Raw genomic sequence first — 18,556 nt, 5'->3', positions numbered from 1 at the left:
GACCAATTTTCTATGACTTGTCAAGCCTTCCAACCATCCAGTTTTGAACCCCTATACCCAAATTCAGAGATCAGGGCGTCACAGTCTATCCTGGGAGCATCAGGTGTCAGACAGAACCAGTCATGGAGAATGTGCAGACTTCATTGACTGTGACTGGGCTGAAATTTGAAATCATACAGGGGTGCTCTGACGTCAATGAACCACAGGTAATCAAGCTAAAATTTAAAATTACATGAATCAACTGTTTGTTCCACTTCACCCAATATTTACTCCCAAGTTTGCAAATACAAAAAGTGCAAAGTACAAGTATAAAGTACAAATTATACACCACAGTAGGAGAAAGATACATCCTGGTCACAAGCTGGCTTGAAAAAAAAAGGCTGAACCACACACTGTCATGACTTTAGATAGTCAGTTAATCACCATTTTAAATCATATAATTTTAATGGCTATTTTTAAATATTTCCAAATATGAAAAATGTAACTACCTCAACGCTAAAACTGATGCTGCTGGAGGTACATTGACAGCAATAAGCTTTCAGACACCTACATGTGTACATGAATTGGTGTAATATGGTCAGGAGAAGACAACTAATGAATTAAGCATGACCCAAAAATAAAAACACATTTAATTAAGCTAAGATTTTCTAATAAAAGGTGGCAGTGAACCCCTAATGAAGAAATCAACTGGACTCTAAACTTAAAGCAGGTCCTGGAAATATTGCTCTACACCAGCGGTTCTCAAACTTGGTCTGGGGGACCCACTGTGGCTACAGGTTTTTGTTCCAACCAACTTCTGTTTTTTCATTGGACTCTTAGCCTAATTAAATGAGTCATTATTTCCCAGTTTCTGTGTTTTGGAGTCAATGTAGAAATTACAAACTAAGTAATAACTAATACTGTAAGCAGTAAACAGTATTTTCAACCTAATCTTCATTCTGCTTTTCCAGGTGTTCTGGTAATTTAATTGATTATTTGCTAATTAGTGGGTCTGACACTGAAGTCGTTGAAGCTTTCCCCATCCCGGGTGTCTGCTGTGCTCGTTGTTAGTTGTCACTAATAGTATTAAATGAAGGGAGCAAACTGCACAGGAAAAGGGAAAAATAATAGGAAAATAACAAAGGAGAGTTAAGCATTTATTGCTTAAAATAGAAATATTTGTAAATGTCTTATAAATGTAAAAACCATACTGTTGTGTTTTTCTGAATGCAGAATAAGAGAAGAGTAAAAAAGACCAACTAATAAATGAGATCAGTTGTTATCGATTATTATCACTGATTGTGAATCTGGTTGGAACAAAAACCTGCAGCCACAGTGGGTCTCTAGGACCGAGTTTGGGAACCAATGCTCTACACTATTCCCATTCATCCTTGTTCCTAACCCAATTTCACTATTACAGTATTGATGGGGGCTGCAACCTTTTCCTCTAGAATCCGGGTCAAGGTAGTGACTAAATTTGGACTAGAACCCAGTTGTAAGAAGGACAAACTCACTTCTAAACCCTCACTCACATAAAGTATACTAAACCAATTTTAATGTTGCCAGTAGAACTGGCATGGCTTCATGACGAGAATGAAAATTGCAGTAGTAGAGAAACTGAATATTCATATTCATATTAACATTCATTTGATGATGAGTTTTATTCTCCAAATTTAAAGACTGGTATAAATTACCACCATATTATCTGTTATATAGCACTTTACTGTTTGGTGGGAGGCATCCTAATAGAAATGAGTGGATGGTGCATGGGTATTCATGATTCGTATCTGTTACCAGTAGAGCATCTTTTTGGCACAAGGTAATACATCTTTGTACTAATTAAACTAAACAATTATGCACAAACATGTGGAACATGAAATTATTGTAAAAGTACATTTCAGCTGATATCTGGATATTCAGCGAAGAATACGGTAGTAACACCGACACTGTATAAGCTCAGCTTTGACACCCAAAGAAGTGAAAGAAACGAATAAAAATAAAACTGTAGTTACTTTTGCCACACAAACTGGGACATGATATCAGTTCTAGTGTTTATGCACCATCACTATGACACCAAAGCACTGCTCCAGATATCTTTACAAAATGCATTTAAATATTTTACTGTAAGATATAAGCGATTTTAACCCAGCAAATGTCTTAACAATGGTATGTTAATGAAGAGCAATTGCCTTCCTTTGGGTTTACGTTTACGTCCAGCTGCTGATATATTTAAAGTACTGTTTCACTTTTAGGTGTTTCTCAGGCCACTTCTTTGGAGTATTCAATGCAGAGCTCATGCTGTACTTTCTTTGATCACTTAGCGAGTGCAAAAGCATTGGCAACTGCCTCTCCTCAGAGATCCTTTTTTAACTCTGTATATGTGCAACTTTTATGTAAATGGTCAATTTTGCCTTATTTAATTAAGTTATTAAAACCTATAAATATCATTAATAAATCAATATTTTAATGATACAAATACAATGAATTGTATTTTCATTTTCACTGTCCAAAACTCAAACACATCAAATACATTCAAACAACCTTTTTTATTTAAAGTTTTATTGAAAGACTAGATGTCTTATGAACATTTTCTAAAATAAAAAAAAAGTTTATAAATTTTTAACTGAAAACTATATACAAGCTTTTTTACAATTAGATATAAAATTGACTAGCTCTACTTAATTTGCTGTTTTTGTTTCAAGCTTCAAAGTTAAAACAAGGCAAGCAAAGTAAGTTTATTTTTATACAGATATCTTATCAGTATCCACATAACTGTGTAATTAACTTCTTTTTTGTTTAAATTTATTCAAAAAATTGAAATATTCCTGTACACAACAATTATGAAAACATATTTAAAATTTTACCTGTTGAAATTTTGGACTTTATAATTATAGATATTTCACATGCATCTTCCATAACCCTGTTTTCTTAGGCTTTTTCTTAGTGCTGCATATGCACCTTCTGGGGAGAAGCATCTTTTATATATTTGTATATAACATATAATGCACATATAATGTACATATATTTACACAATGTATTTTCTTCTCTTTATGAAATGATTTACCACTTTATGTAAATATAAGCAATGTTTTCATTACAGGTTCTGCATGTGTTGCTATAATGCAATACTTTTTGAAAAGAATATGTTTAAGGAGAAAAGAAATCTGCAACCAGCAGAGTGACACTGAAAAAGGCATAATTATAACCGGATAATGCTGAATTTAACTGCAACCAGCAAATACACTTATTTAAAGATGACCTAATACTTTTTGCAGTTTTTTTTAATTACATATACAAAAATGTAACTTGACATTATATAACTTTGAACTCCTTTAGCTTATATTTCAGCTTAGATTTTTAAAGTGTGAATGCATAGAAACATTCCCCCACAATGTGTATATTCAGAAGATGAAATTCTCGTGGGTAAGTGCTCTGACACATTTGCTAAACCAAATGGTGCCTAAACAACATAGAAAAGCTACATCTGAAAACCAAAATAAGTGCAAAGGCCTTTAGTAGTTTAAGGGAAGGAGCAAGGAACTCCTGATCTAGTAAGTCTCAGCTATATATGCCCAGAGGTTCACATCACTCGCCTTCCTCCTTGATGCGCTGCTGCTTATTCCGTCGGGCATCCATATCAAATGAGAAATCACTCCAGTCATCGCGTGGAGGAAAGGAGATGGTCTGACGCAGAGTAAAGCGTACTGCATCGATAACACGTTCTCCGCGTGCCTCAGCAGAACCCACGTTGACCGTCGATGCCCCACTGGATGAACGCAGCAGGTGAGGTGGAGGTGAATACTCCAATGATTGCCGATGGTCCAGGATACCCTTCCAAATGAGATGTTGGAACTGCTCTGGGATTTTCAGTCGGGACAAGTCCTGCCGGGGGAGTGGAATTTACAATTCACATGTTTGAAATCCTTGTTATATATTTCTATGTCAGTAGAATGAAAAAACCTTCCCTTTCTTTTAAAAGATCCTTCAATATTATTTCTGTAACCACAAGGCACAATGAGATATTTCCATTTAGCCGAAGGTTGATGCAGTGGGTGTTGCAGCCTATTTGGTCAAAAAGAAAATATAAACAATGTAGGAAGCAATTCCTTTATTACATAATGGTGGTAAATCTGACTGCAGAATAATGGAAAAGTGTACATTCTGTCTTGTGGCCACAAACTAATATATATTTTCATTAAAATAAATGTTGTGACTTCCACATATCTTAGGAAGCATTTTACAAACGATAAGGATAATAAAATAGTTTGCTTAATTTCATCTTGATTTCTGTCCAGTCTAAATTGTATTCAGAATTTCTGTAAGATATACAGACTCTTACCTCCAGAGAGTAATGCTCAATCTGATAGATGTTAGTGAGACCCTGTGTGGTGAAATAGTCCAAACAAGATGAGCAGCCCAGTCGTACAAGGAAGCTAGAACAACAAAAGAATAACAGTTCTATAACATGGGAGTTTTTCCTTTAAAAAAAGTGAAAATTCATGTGACTCGGGCAACAAAACAAGATGACAAGTAGCTAATAGCTTCTTTATTTCTTAAAATCCAGCCTGGGTACTAAGTGGGGGGAATCATGCAGTTTCATCCTACAGTTTAAAAAAAACTTATTATGAATGGATACTTTTCAAATGTCATTTAGTATAGCTCATTATGACTATTATGAGTATCAGTTGCTTGGTTTTGACTATATTGCATTGGTAAATATGTAATCTTCTCAAACAGTAAGTGTATATTATTAAAAGTAAATGAACTGATTTAATTACTTTCGGTTTCTTTGCAAATCAACTTGTTGCTCTCCAGTTAAAATATCATTGAAAATGTATAGACGACAGACTTTTTCCTAAATCAAAAACAATGTTTTACATGTTTTGCACCTCATACTTTTGTTAAGTAAGTGGCTTAAATGTAAACAACAGAATTACATGAAACAACAGAGGACAACACATTGCATCATCTGCCAATATGACAAATTCCGAGAAGTAAGTTAGTACCATCATAAGGTTAGGCCAATCTCTACCAACAGTGATGGTCTCTCACATTACACATATATGCCTCTGGTTTGATTGTTAATTTGAAAGACGCTCAAGTAATCAGCCCTACTCAGAAATGCTTTCTGATACATTAGCTACATGAACGAGTTGACATTTTGTTCATGAAAGATCATTAGGTTCCTTTTTAGTTAAGTGTTTGATTTAAGGCCCTCCTGATATATAAACACCATGTTCATGAACCTAATAATTTTAAAATGATATTGATTGAAAGTGAAGCCTATCCTGCTGCATCAGGTGTAAAGTAGAACAAATTAATGAAGTACCAATCAAGTGTTGGGCAGAATTGTACATATTACTTGCCTGTGCTGATTCACCCATCATCTTAACCTTCATGCCTTTAGCATGTGGAAATGAAAATGAACCAGATGGAGAAAATACACTTAATCATATGAATAGCTCTACACAGGCAGGGTCTAGGTGGTATATTCATTTACAGTGTACTATTCTAAAATCCGTTGTACTTTATGTGAAAAATATGTTTGGAACATACCACAAATCAACCACATTTGTTTGTTTATTAATTATTTAGCTTCTTGAATTTCTTAAACTTCTTCATTTGTCAAGACAGAAATGGTAAAGCTTCTTTGCTTTCTTTATTTGCCAGAAGTGTCTCTAAGTTGTAAAGTATGCTGTTCTCCCTGTCACTTTCCCCACATACTTCAGCTTTACCCTCCCCGAAGGTATGTAAGCAAACACAGAAATTATACTCTTCAAATGAAATTCTTATTCTATTCTGTAGACATTCAGCAGGTTTCTCTAAATATTTTTATTTTACTGTAAAGCTTCAGCTGGCTTACCTTGAGATACTGCTGTCAGTGGGGTAGGGTGGTGGAGGAGTACAATGGGATGAAGGTGGCATAGGAAGTTGAGTCTGCAAAGCTTGCGTGGGACTCAGTGCATTCATATCATTGTTCATTGGCATGTGTGTTGCCATCATTGGAGTCACTACAAAAAAACAAGTTCAATAAAAATGTAACAATTACAAAAATGTATTTTAAATAAATGTCCAAAAAATCTCATTTGAAATTTGGGATTGTCTTCTGTTTTAACCTCCTCCTCCTAACACTTTACAACTTGACAATGCAGCATTACATCAGAAACTGTGACTCATCACTAGAACAATGTTTCTTAATATGTCAATTAACTATATAAGAAGAACAATGTTATTTGTAATAAACAGAAGAGGTTACTCAGATTAGTGGAATTTACAAACTCTATTGTCTTTACAATAAACATGAAATATAATGGGAGCATTTTCTACACAGGATAGTACTAGGGTGTTGTACCGTGTTAGCCATTATGAATGTAGAGAAAAGCCAAGCAAAATGACACCTTTTATTGGCTGACTAAAAAGATTACAATATGCAAGCTTTCGAGGCAACTCAGGTAGCCAATAAAAGGTGTCATTTTGCTTGGCTTTTCTCTACACAGGATACAAATGAAAGTTTAATGAAAATCACAACTATGTTTAGAAAATGTTTTACTGCTAGATGGTGACCAAAGGACACAATCATTTGCTGTTAAGGTTGTTCTGCCTGCAAAGAGCACCTACAAATGAAGGTTGATACTTACTGTCTGAAAGACTTCCTGACATGCCAGAAGGGGTCAATGTGTTTCGCTGTTGTGGGTTGATGAGCTGGCTGACAGAGGGCAATTTGTTCATACTTGGGACTTTGCTGAGAGGAGGTGAGCTGGAACCAAAGGACGGCTGTGACTGCAAGGAGGTCCTGAGGCGTGGAAAAGTATGCATGCTGTTACTCTCCTCATCAATGACAGCATATCTTTAACAACAGCAAACCCATTGAAGTAGTGACATTGAATTAAATGTGAAAAAACATTAAGAATTAGATTTTTAAAAATCTGCTAAAGCTAGTAAGACTTCCTTGCCTTCTGGTATTTCTTTCACAGACAATTAATCTGTAATTATTACTTGAAGGTTAATGGAATTAAGTGATAGTCATAATCTTAATAAGCTTTTATTTTCTTCCTATTTATGCCCCAAAAAGCATCATAGTTACAGTGCATATTATTAGCTAGAGAAGTATGGCAGGTACAACTATTCTTCTAATTGGTCTTTGGATAACTGGTCAGACTACTCCCATCTTCCTCAGTTCATTGCAATATTGGTAGCTATGCAAATCCTTCTACATCTTCCTTATCTACTGTTATATTTAAGTACCAACATTTATGAACTGTTAGGTATTCCATGGCCAAATTAACTCAGCTAGGAGCTACTATAAATTTGCATCTCTGAAACACAATAAGTGAAACAAGTTCTTTGTTTGGTTGTATGTATGTGTACATCTGTAAAATACAATTGAATGCATACAGACACGCATACATACACTCACTCTTGACAATTAAATTAATAATAACTAATAATCTTGTTGACTTCACTTTTGGCAGTAATTAATATTTATATTTCATGTCAATGTTTATACAGAGAGACGGAGAGAGAGAGAGAGATGGCTTTCTTATATACTGCAAACGTTTTCTGAAAAGTCTGTTTTAGAAAAGTCACTTCAAGTTGGGATGGGTATCAAATAACACCTCTGAATCTGTACCCCGTAATTATTACTTAGTGGTGGTGTGAATGTTAGTTTCCTTTCTATTTAAATTTTAATCATACTTACAAATGTTAACAACAGTCTACTGGATATTAACTGAAATGCTAATGGGCCATTATAAAAATAAAATGTAGTAACAATGTATTTTTTACTGCTGCCAAGAGAAAAATGTCATTTAATTTACATTGTATAATATAAAGTATGGACTCTTTTTAAGGCCAACCTGACTAAATTTGTATTAATTCATATTGTCTAAATTGCCACTACTGTACTACCATTCACAATCAACTGTAAATTGACACTAAAACACATTTACATCCACCAATACAAAGTGCAAACTTACTTTCATTCACTAAATGACTTTGCTATTTTATACTTCAGTGATGGTATGCAGTACAGGCTTGCAAATACATACAGGTTTCCAGCTGCTGTGTGTGACATGGAATACAATCTGAACTGTACAAAAGATTATGGTGTGCAAACGTGGGAAAGGTTTTTGTCACCACTTTATTGTCAGTGTTTTAAAATTTGTTGTAGTTTAATTGTTCAAGTTTAATTTACAAGTAGGTTGTAGCCTTAAACCAATTACTGCCATGTTTTCTACAATCCTTACTTTAATAAAAAGTAAGTAAATTAGTGGGGTGTCCTCTGCTTTTAATTTAAAAAGTGTAAGCAGACTTGTAATTTAGTGTAAGCAACTACTGATTTGCTGTCATCCTAGATTATTTTCTTACAGTTCATCAATAGTAAAGAACAAATGAATGAAATAAACAGTATAAAAACAGAAGAAAACAGACTGAGCAAAAAAGACTTTTATTGAAAAATAAAGCCTAAAGGCTTAAAAAGAGTTTTAACAGAACAGCATATTGATTTACTTGAGCACCTTTTTTTGTTCTGCACATTATTGCACTTTAATTAATTTTCTTTATTACACACAGTACTTACTTGGCTATATGACAAGAAGCTTACAGAAACATAACCCTGTCCAGCAGAAATCTGTAATATGACCAGCACTTTCATTAATATTAATGAAGAAAAAAATAATATAAGAGGCCAGCTCCACAGCAAACACAAGAAGACCAACACGGAAAGCAGGTTCTATCAACAGTAAAGTCCATTAATGCTCCTGCATCACCAGGAGAATTGTTAACTGGAGTGGGAAACCTTCAGGCACTAAATGGCTGCTCTTAGTACAAAGACATCTCCAGCCACCTGGAGGTTGTACAAAATTAATTATAAGTGCGAGACACAAAAATGTAATACACTTTCAAACTGCATACTGTACAGCAGCTCTAAAGAGCATTCCAGCAACATGTATGATAGGAGGGGAAACTAAACCTTTATCAATTGCTAACTTTATATAGCTTTTTTGGATTACATAATGGGTCAAATTAAAAAAAAAACACATCCTCTTCAACATACTATTCAATTCAATCTTCATTCAATACTAAAATTCAAATTATGCTGGAGAAATGCAAACAAGGCAGCTGTACAGCAGATTGGGACATCAACCTTTCCAAAAAGGATGCTGGTGAGACTGGAAAAGGCTACAGCTACTGTGCAACATTACATCACTTCCAACCCTCCTTTAGTAGATTTCTATGTGTAACAAAATGTTAATTTAAAATAAGAATACAAGAAAGCAAACAAGCAATGGTTGTCTGTGCCTCACTGTAAATGATTTATCCTTATGTCTCAGAGACACAACTCACACAAAGCAAACAAATAACAAATAAATCCACAGCTGTCAGGTGATACCTTATGTTGACCGCACAAATCCAAGTTATACACTTTGAGCTAGTGCTCTATACATTTATATAATTTAACGTCACCTGTTTGTTTTATTTCACGGATTCATTAACTTCACCTGAACAGAAAGCTAAACTAGCAAACAAGAAAAAAAATCTTCACATGGTATTCTGAAAGGACTCCAACAAACGATATTCTTTATTCTTTAATTCCATAATATTTGACACACATGTGCAGTGGTCGAAATCAAGCAACTCTCCTCGTTCACCGATCATACAGCAGCTGCTGACGTTGGTTTTACTGAGGGTCTCTAAGTGCCCTTGGATAAAACAAGCCACATTTAAGATGGTCTTATTCAGTACTGGAGAGTCTCTCCTTGCCATGCTGTGGCTCCAAAAGTTCACTTTGGAGGTAGGCCTTAAGAAAACTGTAGACAGAGGCAGGAAAAGAGAAGAAAAAAGAGAAAGTGAAAGAACAAATAAAGGCAGAAGATACTAAATAGAAAGGACATAATAAAGAAAAACATATAAAAAGATTTCTCTGAAAGGCAGAATAACCCAAATCTATATGATGAAAGCTACTTTGATGTTGCCTGTGCAACGTTTTAACCATAGTTGCAAAAATAAAATGTAGTAATCTCAAGCAGCATACAAATTAGTGGTGTTGTCATTGAATCTACTGTAAGATGCAAGGACGATGACCTAGAGCAAAAGTATCTAAATACCAAACCTAGTTTTTTTCTTTCTGTATTTAGAGAACACTTTTTATCATCCTAAATTGGGGTCCTAAAATTTCCCTTAGATCCACTAGGTGTCACTTTTATGCCTTAAAAACAAGAAAGTTAAAGTGCTCTTTTTCTTCTCTTATCTGACAGATCAGTTCATTCATTCATTCAGTTTCAGTATTATTTCAACACTCAATATCAAATGTTCATTTATTTTTTCTGATTGTTTTTACTTTTGTCACAATGGCATAAAAGGTCCTGCTCATAGCTCCAGGAGAATGACTTTGAAAATTGACCCAGTTCTGCTGTGACATACTGTCATGAAGTTGTTGCTGGGATTGGCTCAAACCATTTATGAACCCTGACATGGATATGTGTTTAAAAAATGGATTATTAATATTTGAAATTAAATCTACTGTTGGAATCAAATTTATATTGTGAATATGTACGTCACATTGTTTTTTAAGGTATTTTTCCATTATAATGTCAACAAAACAACTTTGAATCTAAGTTAACAAAGTCATTTCAGCAAAGCAAAAGGTAAAAAAAAAAAATCAGCACTCACTTGCTTTACTGTAAAATTTTACACTGGAATATATAACTATATAAAGGTCTCCCTTTATTAATTGTTTGCTAGTCTATGTCTGTGTTTGAGATGTCTTTTGATGACCTCAGCATCATCATATTTTTTAACTAAAGGATGTGGTTGAACAGTTGCTCAAGGAGTGACAGCGTTTCAAATAACACGTTACCTGGCCTTCTGTCTCTCATCAAGTGATTTGCACAAGCCTAGACAGTGATGTAATATGACCTTAAAGAGTTTGTCGGGAAACCTGGGAGGCCCTACAAATTTTGACTTCAAGCAGACAGATGAGGTGACTGGCACATAGCCTGTGCTGGACAATTGCAATTATTACCATGTGTTCTAATAACAAGTGATTTTTATTACATAGACCAATTTTTAATTCAGTCCTAGGCAAATTACCAATTTACATAAAACATTCTCTCAATGAAAAAGTGTATGGTTGAGAATGCAAAGAAAAGGTTGTTAAATGTCTGCAGCAGTTTTGGGCACAGATTTGTTGGATTTTTTTTTGGTACAAGTCTTGAATACAATTTTGCAAAACTGTATAAATATGCAAATGACTATTTAAGCAGAACTTATACTGTATGAAGTGTCACTGCTTAAAAAATACAGTACACTAGGTTAAACCATATTGTATTTATATACATAAACATGCTTACATACATAAAGTGAAATAGAATTAATCTCAGTAATGACATAACTAAATTAGGGCAAGTTTTCACATGAAATCGATTATGGACAGTTGTCAATAGTGGAACAGTAGGTTAATGCGGCAGGTTCACAAATCTAGCATACTGCTTTCAAATCTTGTGCCCAGTCCTTGTCCATGTGGAGCCTGCATTCTACCCATTCCCATGTAGATTTTCCTCCCAATTTCTATTGACATATGGATTAAGCTAATTTGTGTCTCTAAATCTGCCCCAGTTTTAGTATGAGTGCGTACATGTTTGTGCTCTGTAATGGAATGGTACTCTGTCTAGAGCTTGTAACTGTCAGTCAGTCAGTCTGCCTTGAATCCAATGCAGCCAGGGTAGGCTTCAGCCCTTTGTGACCCAGAACTAGTCTAAGTGAATTTAAGAATGTTATGCTATGTTGATGATTGAGGAAAGGAATGTAAAGACTACAGTTAAGAGCATTCTTAGAGAAAATAAATCTCTTAGGGATCCTGGTCAATTGGTAAAAGCCAAAGTCAAAGTTCTGAAGACCCAGGCCAAATGGCTTCATATGCAGTCAATTTAGAACAACCTAATAAATAGACGATTTAGTCTTTTTATTGTTGAATCCCAAGGCTCCCAGTATGTGTAGTGCCCTGATCATGGGAAATGAGCTATATAAATAAAATGTATTTTATGGACAGGAATAGTACCTGTGAAATGCAACAGTGGCACTAAGTGCCAAAGAATGATTTTGACAAGTAAAACAGTCTACAAGGTAACATAGTCCACAGTAAAGTTTCTAGATTCTGCATAGTACAGATTTGCATTGCACTCTTATAACTTCCACAGTTAGTTGGATGCCAGAAACTAACAAAATGATTGAGAATAATTAGTGGTTCATTTGTGTGCTTTTGTAATTACTTTTAACACTGTGAAACAGTTACGGTACTTTCAGAGTCAAAATTATACTTAAGAAACTAAATAATGAGTCAATTCCGGAGTCATACTTGCTGATTATTTTTTGTTCAATCTAACACATTAAAATATAGGTGCAACAGCTTTTCTAACATACTGTGTAATGCCAGAGGTGAAATTGTGCTAGTTTGATGCAGATACTCAGAAGAAATGAAAGACTAAAAAATGGAATAGTGAGAATCACTGATCTGCTGTAATCCACAAATCATTTGGATGATAACCTTAGAAAGGAAACATCTTAAATATAAGATTCATCTTTCATTATCAGCAAAGGCTTGTTTCTAATAAAAAAACCAGGCCAAAATAAAAATATGCATCCACTGAAGCCCTGCAGAACAAAACATAATCTATATTAACTAATTTTTTTCATTTTTTTGTTAAACTTTCGTGTTCTCTTACTTGCTTCTAAAGATATTTTTTAAACAATGGCAAACAGCATTCAGAAGCTGTGGGTGTCCTAAAGAAGACAAGGCTCTTGACAAATGAATGAGGGGGCAGGTGGGTCTTCAGTTCAAAAGCTACTCTCTTGAATTCACTTTATGTTCTTGCATCACTCTATTTTTTTAGCCAATGTGAGCATATGATGGATAACGGATGTGCAAATTATGCAACACACATAATCAGATTTTTTTCATTAATATTTTTATATTCTTTGTTAGTTTTCAATGTTGGGCTCCGCTGACTCCCACTGAAGCTAGTTGTATCAGACACTTTGCTATCTCTGTCCTTCATAAAAATGTGATTAAAAATTGTTGTAGACCATCACTACAAGCAATACAGGTAAAGTGACAACTAAACAAGTATACTGGGAGAAGTATTCTTTCAATTTATGCCAGTAAATAAAAACAAAAAGTTTCTAAATTTCTTAGTTTAAGGAAATAAGATCTTATAGAATCATGAAAATGTTTAACTTCAGAGGCAAATTGAAGAAAAAAGTAAAATGTAGCACCATGAAAAATTATCTGCCACCTTGCATACTTTAGACACTGAATTTTTTCAGGCTTTCAACAATCTAATAATTAGGAAAAAGGAATCTGGAGGAACAAATATTTGTGTGTTATTGCATTCACATATTAGCTCAGTGTTCCATGTAGAATTGCATTAATTTAGAAACACTTGCAGGTTTTCAAGCATAAATGTTTGTTTCAGGTCCTGCTACAGCATTTTTATTGGTTTGAGTACTGGATTTTGACTAACCAGATCAAGGGCCTCATGTAAAAACAGTGCGTATGCACACAAATGTCGTGTACACCCATTTCCATGATCACTTAGAAATGTATAAAAACTAAACTTAGCGTAAAGCCATGCACATTTTCACAGCAGCCTCACACCTTGCTTACACACTTTTCTGCTTGGTTTTGCAAACTGGTGGCACTCTGCGTCAAAGCAGTGCTACTGTTTCTTTGTGGTTTCCCTTTCTTTTTCATATTCATATCCAAGACATGGCTGTTATCAAATACAGCAAAATTAATTGCATATCGTTTACAAATTTAATTCACTTGATTACAATCACTCTGTAAAAATATAATGGTGCATGGAATGGCCAAATTAATCCAACTACCATAGCTGCTTTAGTGTTGTTAGATAACATTGAAAATGGAAGAATTAGTATTTATAGATGATGATTACTGGCTTCTAAGTTGATTTCGATTTTCAAGAGCTATCCTCTTGGAGCTGTGTGCTGAAGTGGCACCGGCTTTACAAAGGCAGACTTTGAGGAATTGTGCTCTACCATCTCCTTTGCGAGTTCTGTCTACTCCCGGGTTTTTCGCCACAGGTGCTATTTAACATGAACTTCCTGACCGACTGGGTATTTCTCAAACATCATTCAGTCGTCCCATGAGAGCTGTATAGGATGATATTATCCACTTGCCATCCTGATATATAAGATTTCCTTGAACTGCAGTTGAACAGACAAACATCAAAGCACAATTCGCAGCAATATCCTGTTTTCCAAACGTAATCGGAGTGGTCAACTGCACGCACATTGCTATTGCAATGGCACCGGACAAGTTACATCAGCCAGAGGGATGAATCACCAAAAGAATGAGCTGGCATTACATCATCTATGGCAGGATAACCTATAAAAATGGCAGCTCCACACAGTCTCAGGTGCTTTTTCCAACTAGTGCGGCAAAAGGCAAGCAATCCTTTTAAGGATAACGAGTCACCTCAAAGAGCCATGTAAAGAGTCGAGAACTGATCTGTTGTGGTGTTTGGTGCCAACGCTACATTATAAAGGTGCCTTCAGGGAATGAATTTGCTTATGTAAATAGAAAGCATTTCCACTTTATTAACACTAGAATCTCTGAAGCCTACGAAAAAACTCATAATCCCAGGCCACTTTAAATTCTTTTGCATCTCTCCATCTTTTGTTCTTTGTTTGCATCTTTTGTTTTGCAAATGTGTCAATCAGCACAAGCAGCCTGCTATCCCATCCACCCAAACGATGGAGCTGAGTCTGTCACAAAATTCTCAGAGCTCAGGTCTCTTTATCTGGGAGTGAGGTGCCTATAGTTGTATAGGGGAAATAATATATTGTTATTTGGAATACATACTGTACATTTGGTGTGTGTTCCGTGTCTACAACGATCTGTGTAAGTGTAGGATGACAGGAACTGCTGAATACATAGCTAAAACAGAAACTTTTTCCATGTTATACTAATAATGACATGAAGTGTATAATGTGTGAAGACTTAGTCCAAATATTAAATAAACATGTGTGCTTTAATTGAATAATATAACCAAAGAAAAAAAATCATTCGATTTTCATGCTGCTGTCTGAGTTAAAAACCCAGGCTCAAATGTCAATTGACAGGAAGTTGATATGTATTCTTCAATGGTGCGGCGGTAAGAAGTGCTGCCTTATAATTCCAGGTTCAAGGAGTGGTGCTCCACTTTTTGAGTAGTGAGCTGCTATTATTATTATTGCTATAATATAATAAAAACATACATTTGAGTTGAGTCTGTAACACCCGGTGTAAATTTTGGCTGCTTGTAAGAGTTAGCGCTTGTTTTTTTATTATTCAGTTTTATTCTGTCAGTGACGTTCACATGGTACAACTGACCTCTCTGAGTTGACGGTGTTTATCTCCATTCTTTTCCCAAGAGCAGTGATGACCACAGTTGGTGCTGTGCTTCATAACTGTTCAGAACTATTTGTTGTACCAGCAATCAAGCATACAATGTCCCATTCTGTGAAATTTTTGTTTTTTTCCATGTGTTCTTATTGTCTTTTAGCAAAACACTGAATGGAAGGGGCTATTTATATTGATTTGCATATTCAAATATGTGAAATTCTGCGAGGAGTTGGGGTGGGTTTGTAGGTGCATGCATGTGCGTTAAATTTCACATTCATTGGGATTTATAAAGGGAAAGTGCATGTAATTTGGAGTACACACAGTTATATGCATGTGGATTTTTTTGCGCGTACACACATTTCCAATTTTGTCTCGTACGGCATGTTTTAGTGTGAATTCTTCGCATGGTGCAATATACTGTATGAGGCCCCATATCTTTAACTTAGCTCCTTTACATTCGTGGACTTGTTTTCATGTTTGAATTAAGAATGCTTCAGCTTCAGACAGATGGCTACACATTCTCCTTAAGAATTTCCTGATAAAGGATATACATTTATGGTTTATGTAATTACCAGCCATGGTACCTGTCGATGACAGGTAATAGAATACTTAAAAAATATTTGCTATCTTTTGCCCTACCTGTACCTTCAGCGTCTTTCCTCTGTATTTGTGTGTGTGTGAATGTCTCCTAACTAGTACTCCTTGTTTCAAGCACGTCACCATAAAGCATGCTTCACTGACTGTCATTTTCTAGGTGCTTTTCTAACCTCCTGTCCAGTTTTACACTTCCTTTCTTTGTAAGCCACTTTCTCAGTGCTCCACATGCACCTTTACTAATCCTTATGCATTTCAAAATCCGACTTTGTCCAGTCAGTCTGGCCAATCTGATTTGTCAGTTTAGCTTTGATTGTGCGATATCAAAGCTAAACTGACAAATCAGATTGGCCAGACTGTCTGGACAAACAGACCTTCTTTATATTATATAAAAAACAACAAATTCCATGCTCTGAAACAGAAAAGCACTGCCACACAGCCACCATTTTTGACTTTTAGTATTATGTCCTTCCTGTAGAATGTTAATTTGCTTAAGATGTCATTTAAGTTTCAGCCACAGGTGATCCACAGAGCAGTGCAGTTTTCTTGTAAATAAATATGACATTTTGTAAATGTTGTGTGCTAAAGTACACCAAATCACACTATTGTGTTCATTAGTGCTCATTTTACACAGGAAAGCAGACAACACAGAAATCCTGTCCATGTGCTGTTCACTAACGAAATAAATTTCTACCTAGTGTTTTCTGACAGTGGCACCAGGAACACTGATCTACACTGAGGTAAGAGAAGACAGCAGTTCTTTGAACATTTCTTTTAGGATCCTTGGGAACTTTATGAATTAAATTTCTGGAGTAATTTTGTCAGGTTGGCTATTCCAGGAAAGGTTCATCACTAGTAAAAGTGTTGTCCTTCTGGAGATAATGGCTATCACTGAACCTTAGTATAATCTCAGAGTCTTAAAACTGTCATTGCAGCCCTTTCTAGTCTGATCAATATCAACAATTATTTTACTCAATTTCTTCAGAAATTTGCTTGGTTTGTGGCATTATGTGTTTGTTGAATCTTTGTGCTGGTAAACTGATTCTCATAGTAAAGGATGAAATTACATGTGGTTTATATTTAAGAGGACTGACTATAATCAAACCTGCCTGTGTTCAATCAGCTGACTCTAATTATGCCTTTAATTTGCATGATTTAACTATAGGGTAATAACTTCTTCAACAGTGATATAGGAAATAAAAATATATTATTTGTTCTTTTTAAGGTTGTATATCTAATATTAATTTTAACACCTGAAAACATCAAAAAATATCCAACAACAGAGGAAATTAGAAAGAGACAAAGTCAAGTTAAAAAACAGAACTCACTGTTTTTGGAGCAGATGCTGCTGTTGCTGCCTGTATGTTTCAATTGTATGCTGTGGCAGATACTGCATGAGCTCAAGGGACTCTTTAATTTTCAGTAGTATTTCATATGTCTCTCGTCCTTTGATCTAAAATTATAAAAGTGAAAATTGAGCACTTAGCAAACAAAAGCATAAATATGCAATCAGTCACTCAGTCATCATCCAACCTGCTATATCCTTCCACAGGGTCACGGGGGTCTGCTGGAGCTAATCCCAGCCAACACAGGGCACAAGGCAGGAACAAATCCCTGGGCAGGGCGCCAGCTCACCGCAGGGTACACACACACCCACACACCAAGCACACACTAGGGACAATTTAGGATCGCCAATACACCTAACCTGCATGTGTTTGGACTGTGGGAGGAAACTGGAACACCCGGAGGAAACCCACGCAAACTCCATACAGGGAGGACCCGAGAAGCAAACCCAGGTCTCCTTACTGTGAGGCAGCAACGCTACACACTGCTCTACCATGCCACCCTAAATATGCAATTTTTCTGAAAATTAAAGAATACTTACAGGCAAACAAAACAATTCATCATCTGTTGATCTCCTCTTTTTAATTGACTGAATTTGGATTCCATGGGAGGCCTGCCGAAAAGCTGGAAACAAACATCATTGAGGTCAGACAAAATGCCATACCAGACTAGTTAAGTATATAAAATTTTATTCCAAAATGAAATGGAAACATTCACACTGCATGCAGCCACAATACTGAAAGAAGAAAATTTCAACAGAGGAAATAAAGCAGTTTTTACCATCACCATTTTTTGTCCCATCTGGGACCTGTTGCTTTCGAATGCTATCTTCATCTGCTTTTCGATCTCGGCCTGGGCAGGCACAAATCCGTGCTTCAAAACAGCGGCGGCCCAAAACTTGGCCACTGAAAGACAAGTGTTTTGAATTTATAAATAATAAACAAAACTTCTTGCGGCTGATGATCTTTTCTACATAACACTCTTAAAATTAACCAAGATAGGTGAAATCAAACAGTCATTACAAATATTAAAACAAAATAATCTTTAATGACTTTGAAACATTTGGTTTAAAAAAATTTTTTTAGAGCACAACTTTCATTATCATTATTGGTCCTTCGCATAAAAGTTTTATCTTTTCCAAATGTACCATGGGCCCTAATTGACAATTCAAGTGAGCAAGATATGCAGTTATAAAAAGCCGCATTCAACTACAAAGTACCCAAATATCTAAAAACT

General features: G+C 35.4%; 1 protein-coding gene across 3 annotated transcripts in view; it reads right to left on the bottom strand.

Annotated features, from left to right (window-relative positions):
• Positions 1-2,509: 2,509 nt before the first annotated feature.
• The window catches only part of tp63 (tumor protein p63), an 85,378-nt gene continuing 69,331 nt past the window's right edge, over positions 2,510-18,556 (bottom strand). The window contains exons 6-12 of one of the 3 annotated variants that reach the window (XM_028795025.2): positions 18,101-18,225; positions 17,862-17,944; positions 17,305-17,429; positions 6,618-6,772; positions 5,843-5,990; positions 4,319-4,412; positions 2,510-3,861 (exon numbers count right to left, since the gene is read on the bottom strand). In XM_028795025.2, coding sequence (XP_028650858.1) covers positions 3,565-3,861; positions 4,319-4,412; positions 5,843-5,990; positions 6,618-6,772; positions 17,305-17,429; positions 17,862-17,944; positions 18,101-18,225 — 1,027 coding nt within the window. In that variant the 3' untranslated portion in view covers positions 2,510-3,564. Of the gene's footprint in view, positions 3,862-3,962; positions 4,042-4,318; positions 4,413-5,842; positions 5,991-6,617; positions 6,773-8,409; positions 9,789-17,304; positions 17,430-17,861; positions 17,945-18,100; positions 18,226-18,556 lie in introns of those variants that run through there. The other 2 variants (XM_051922240.1, XM_051922241.1) reach the window with 2 other exon arrangements.

Source organism: Erpetoichthys calabaricus, chromosome 2, assembly GCF_900747795.2.
Source record: "Erpetoichthys calabaricus chromosome 2, fErpCal1.3, whole genome shotgun sequence".
NCBI classification, from domain to species: Eukaryota; Metazoa; Chordata; class Cladistia; order Polypteriformes; family Polypteridae; genus Erpetoichthys; species Erpetoichthys calabaricus.
The sequence above is the reverse complement of the archived record's forward strand: the minus strand, read 5'-3'. Positions and strand labels throughout refer to the sequence as shown.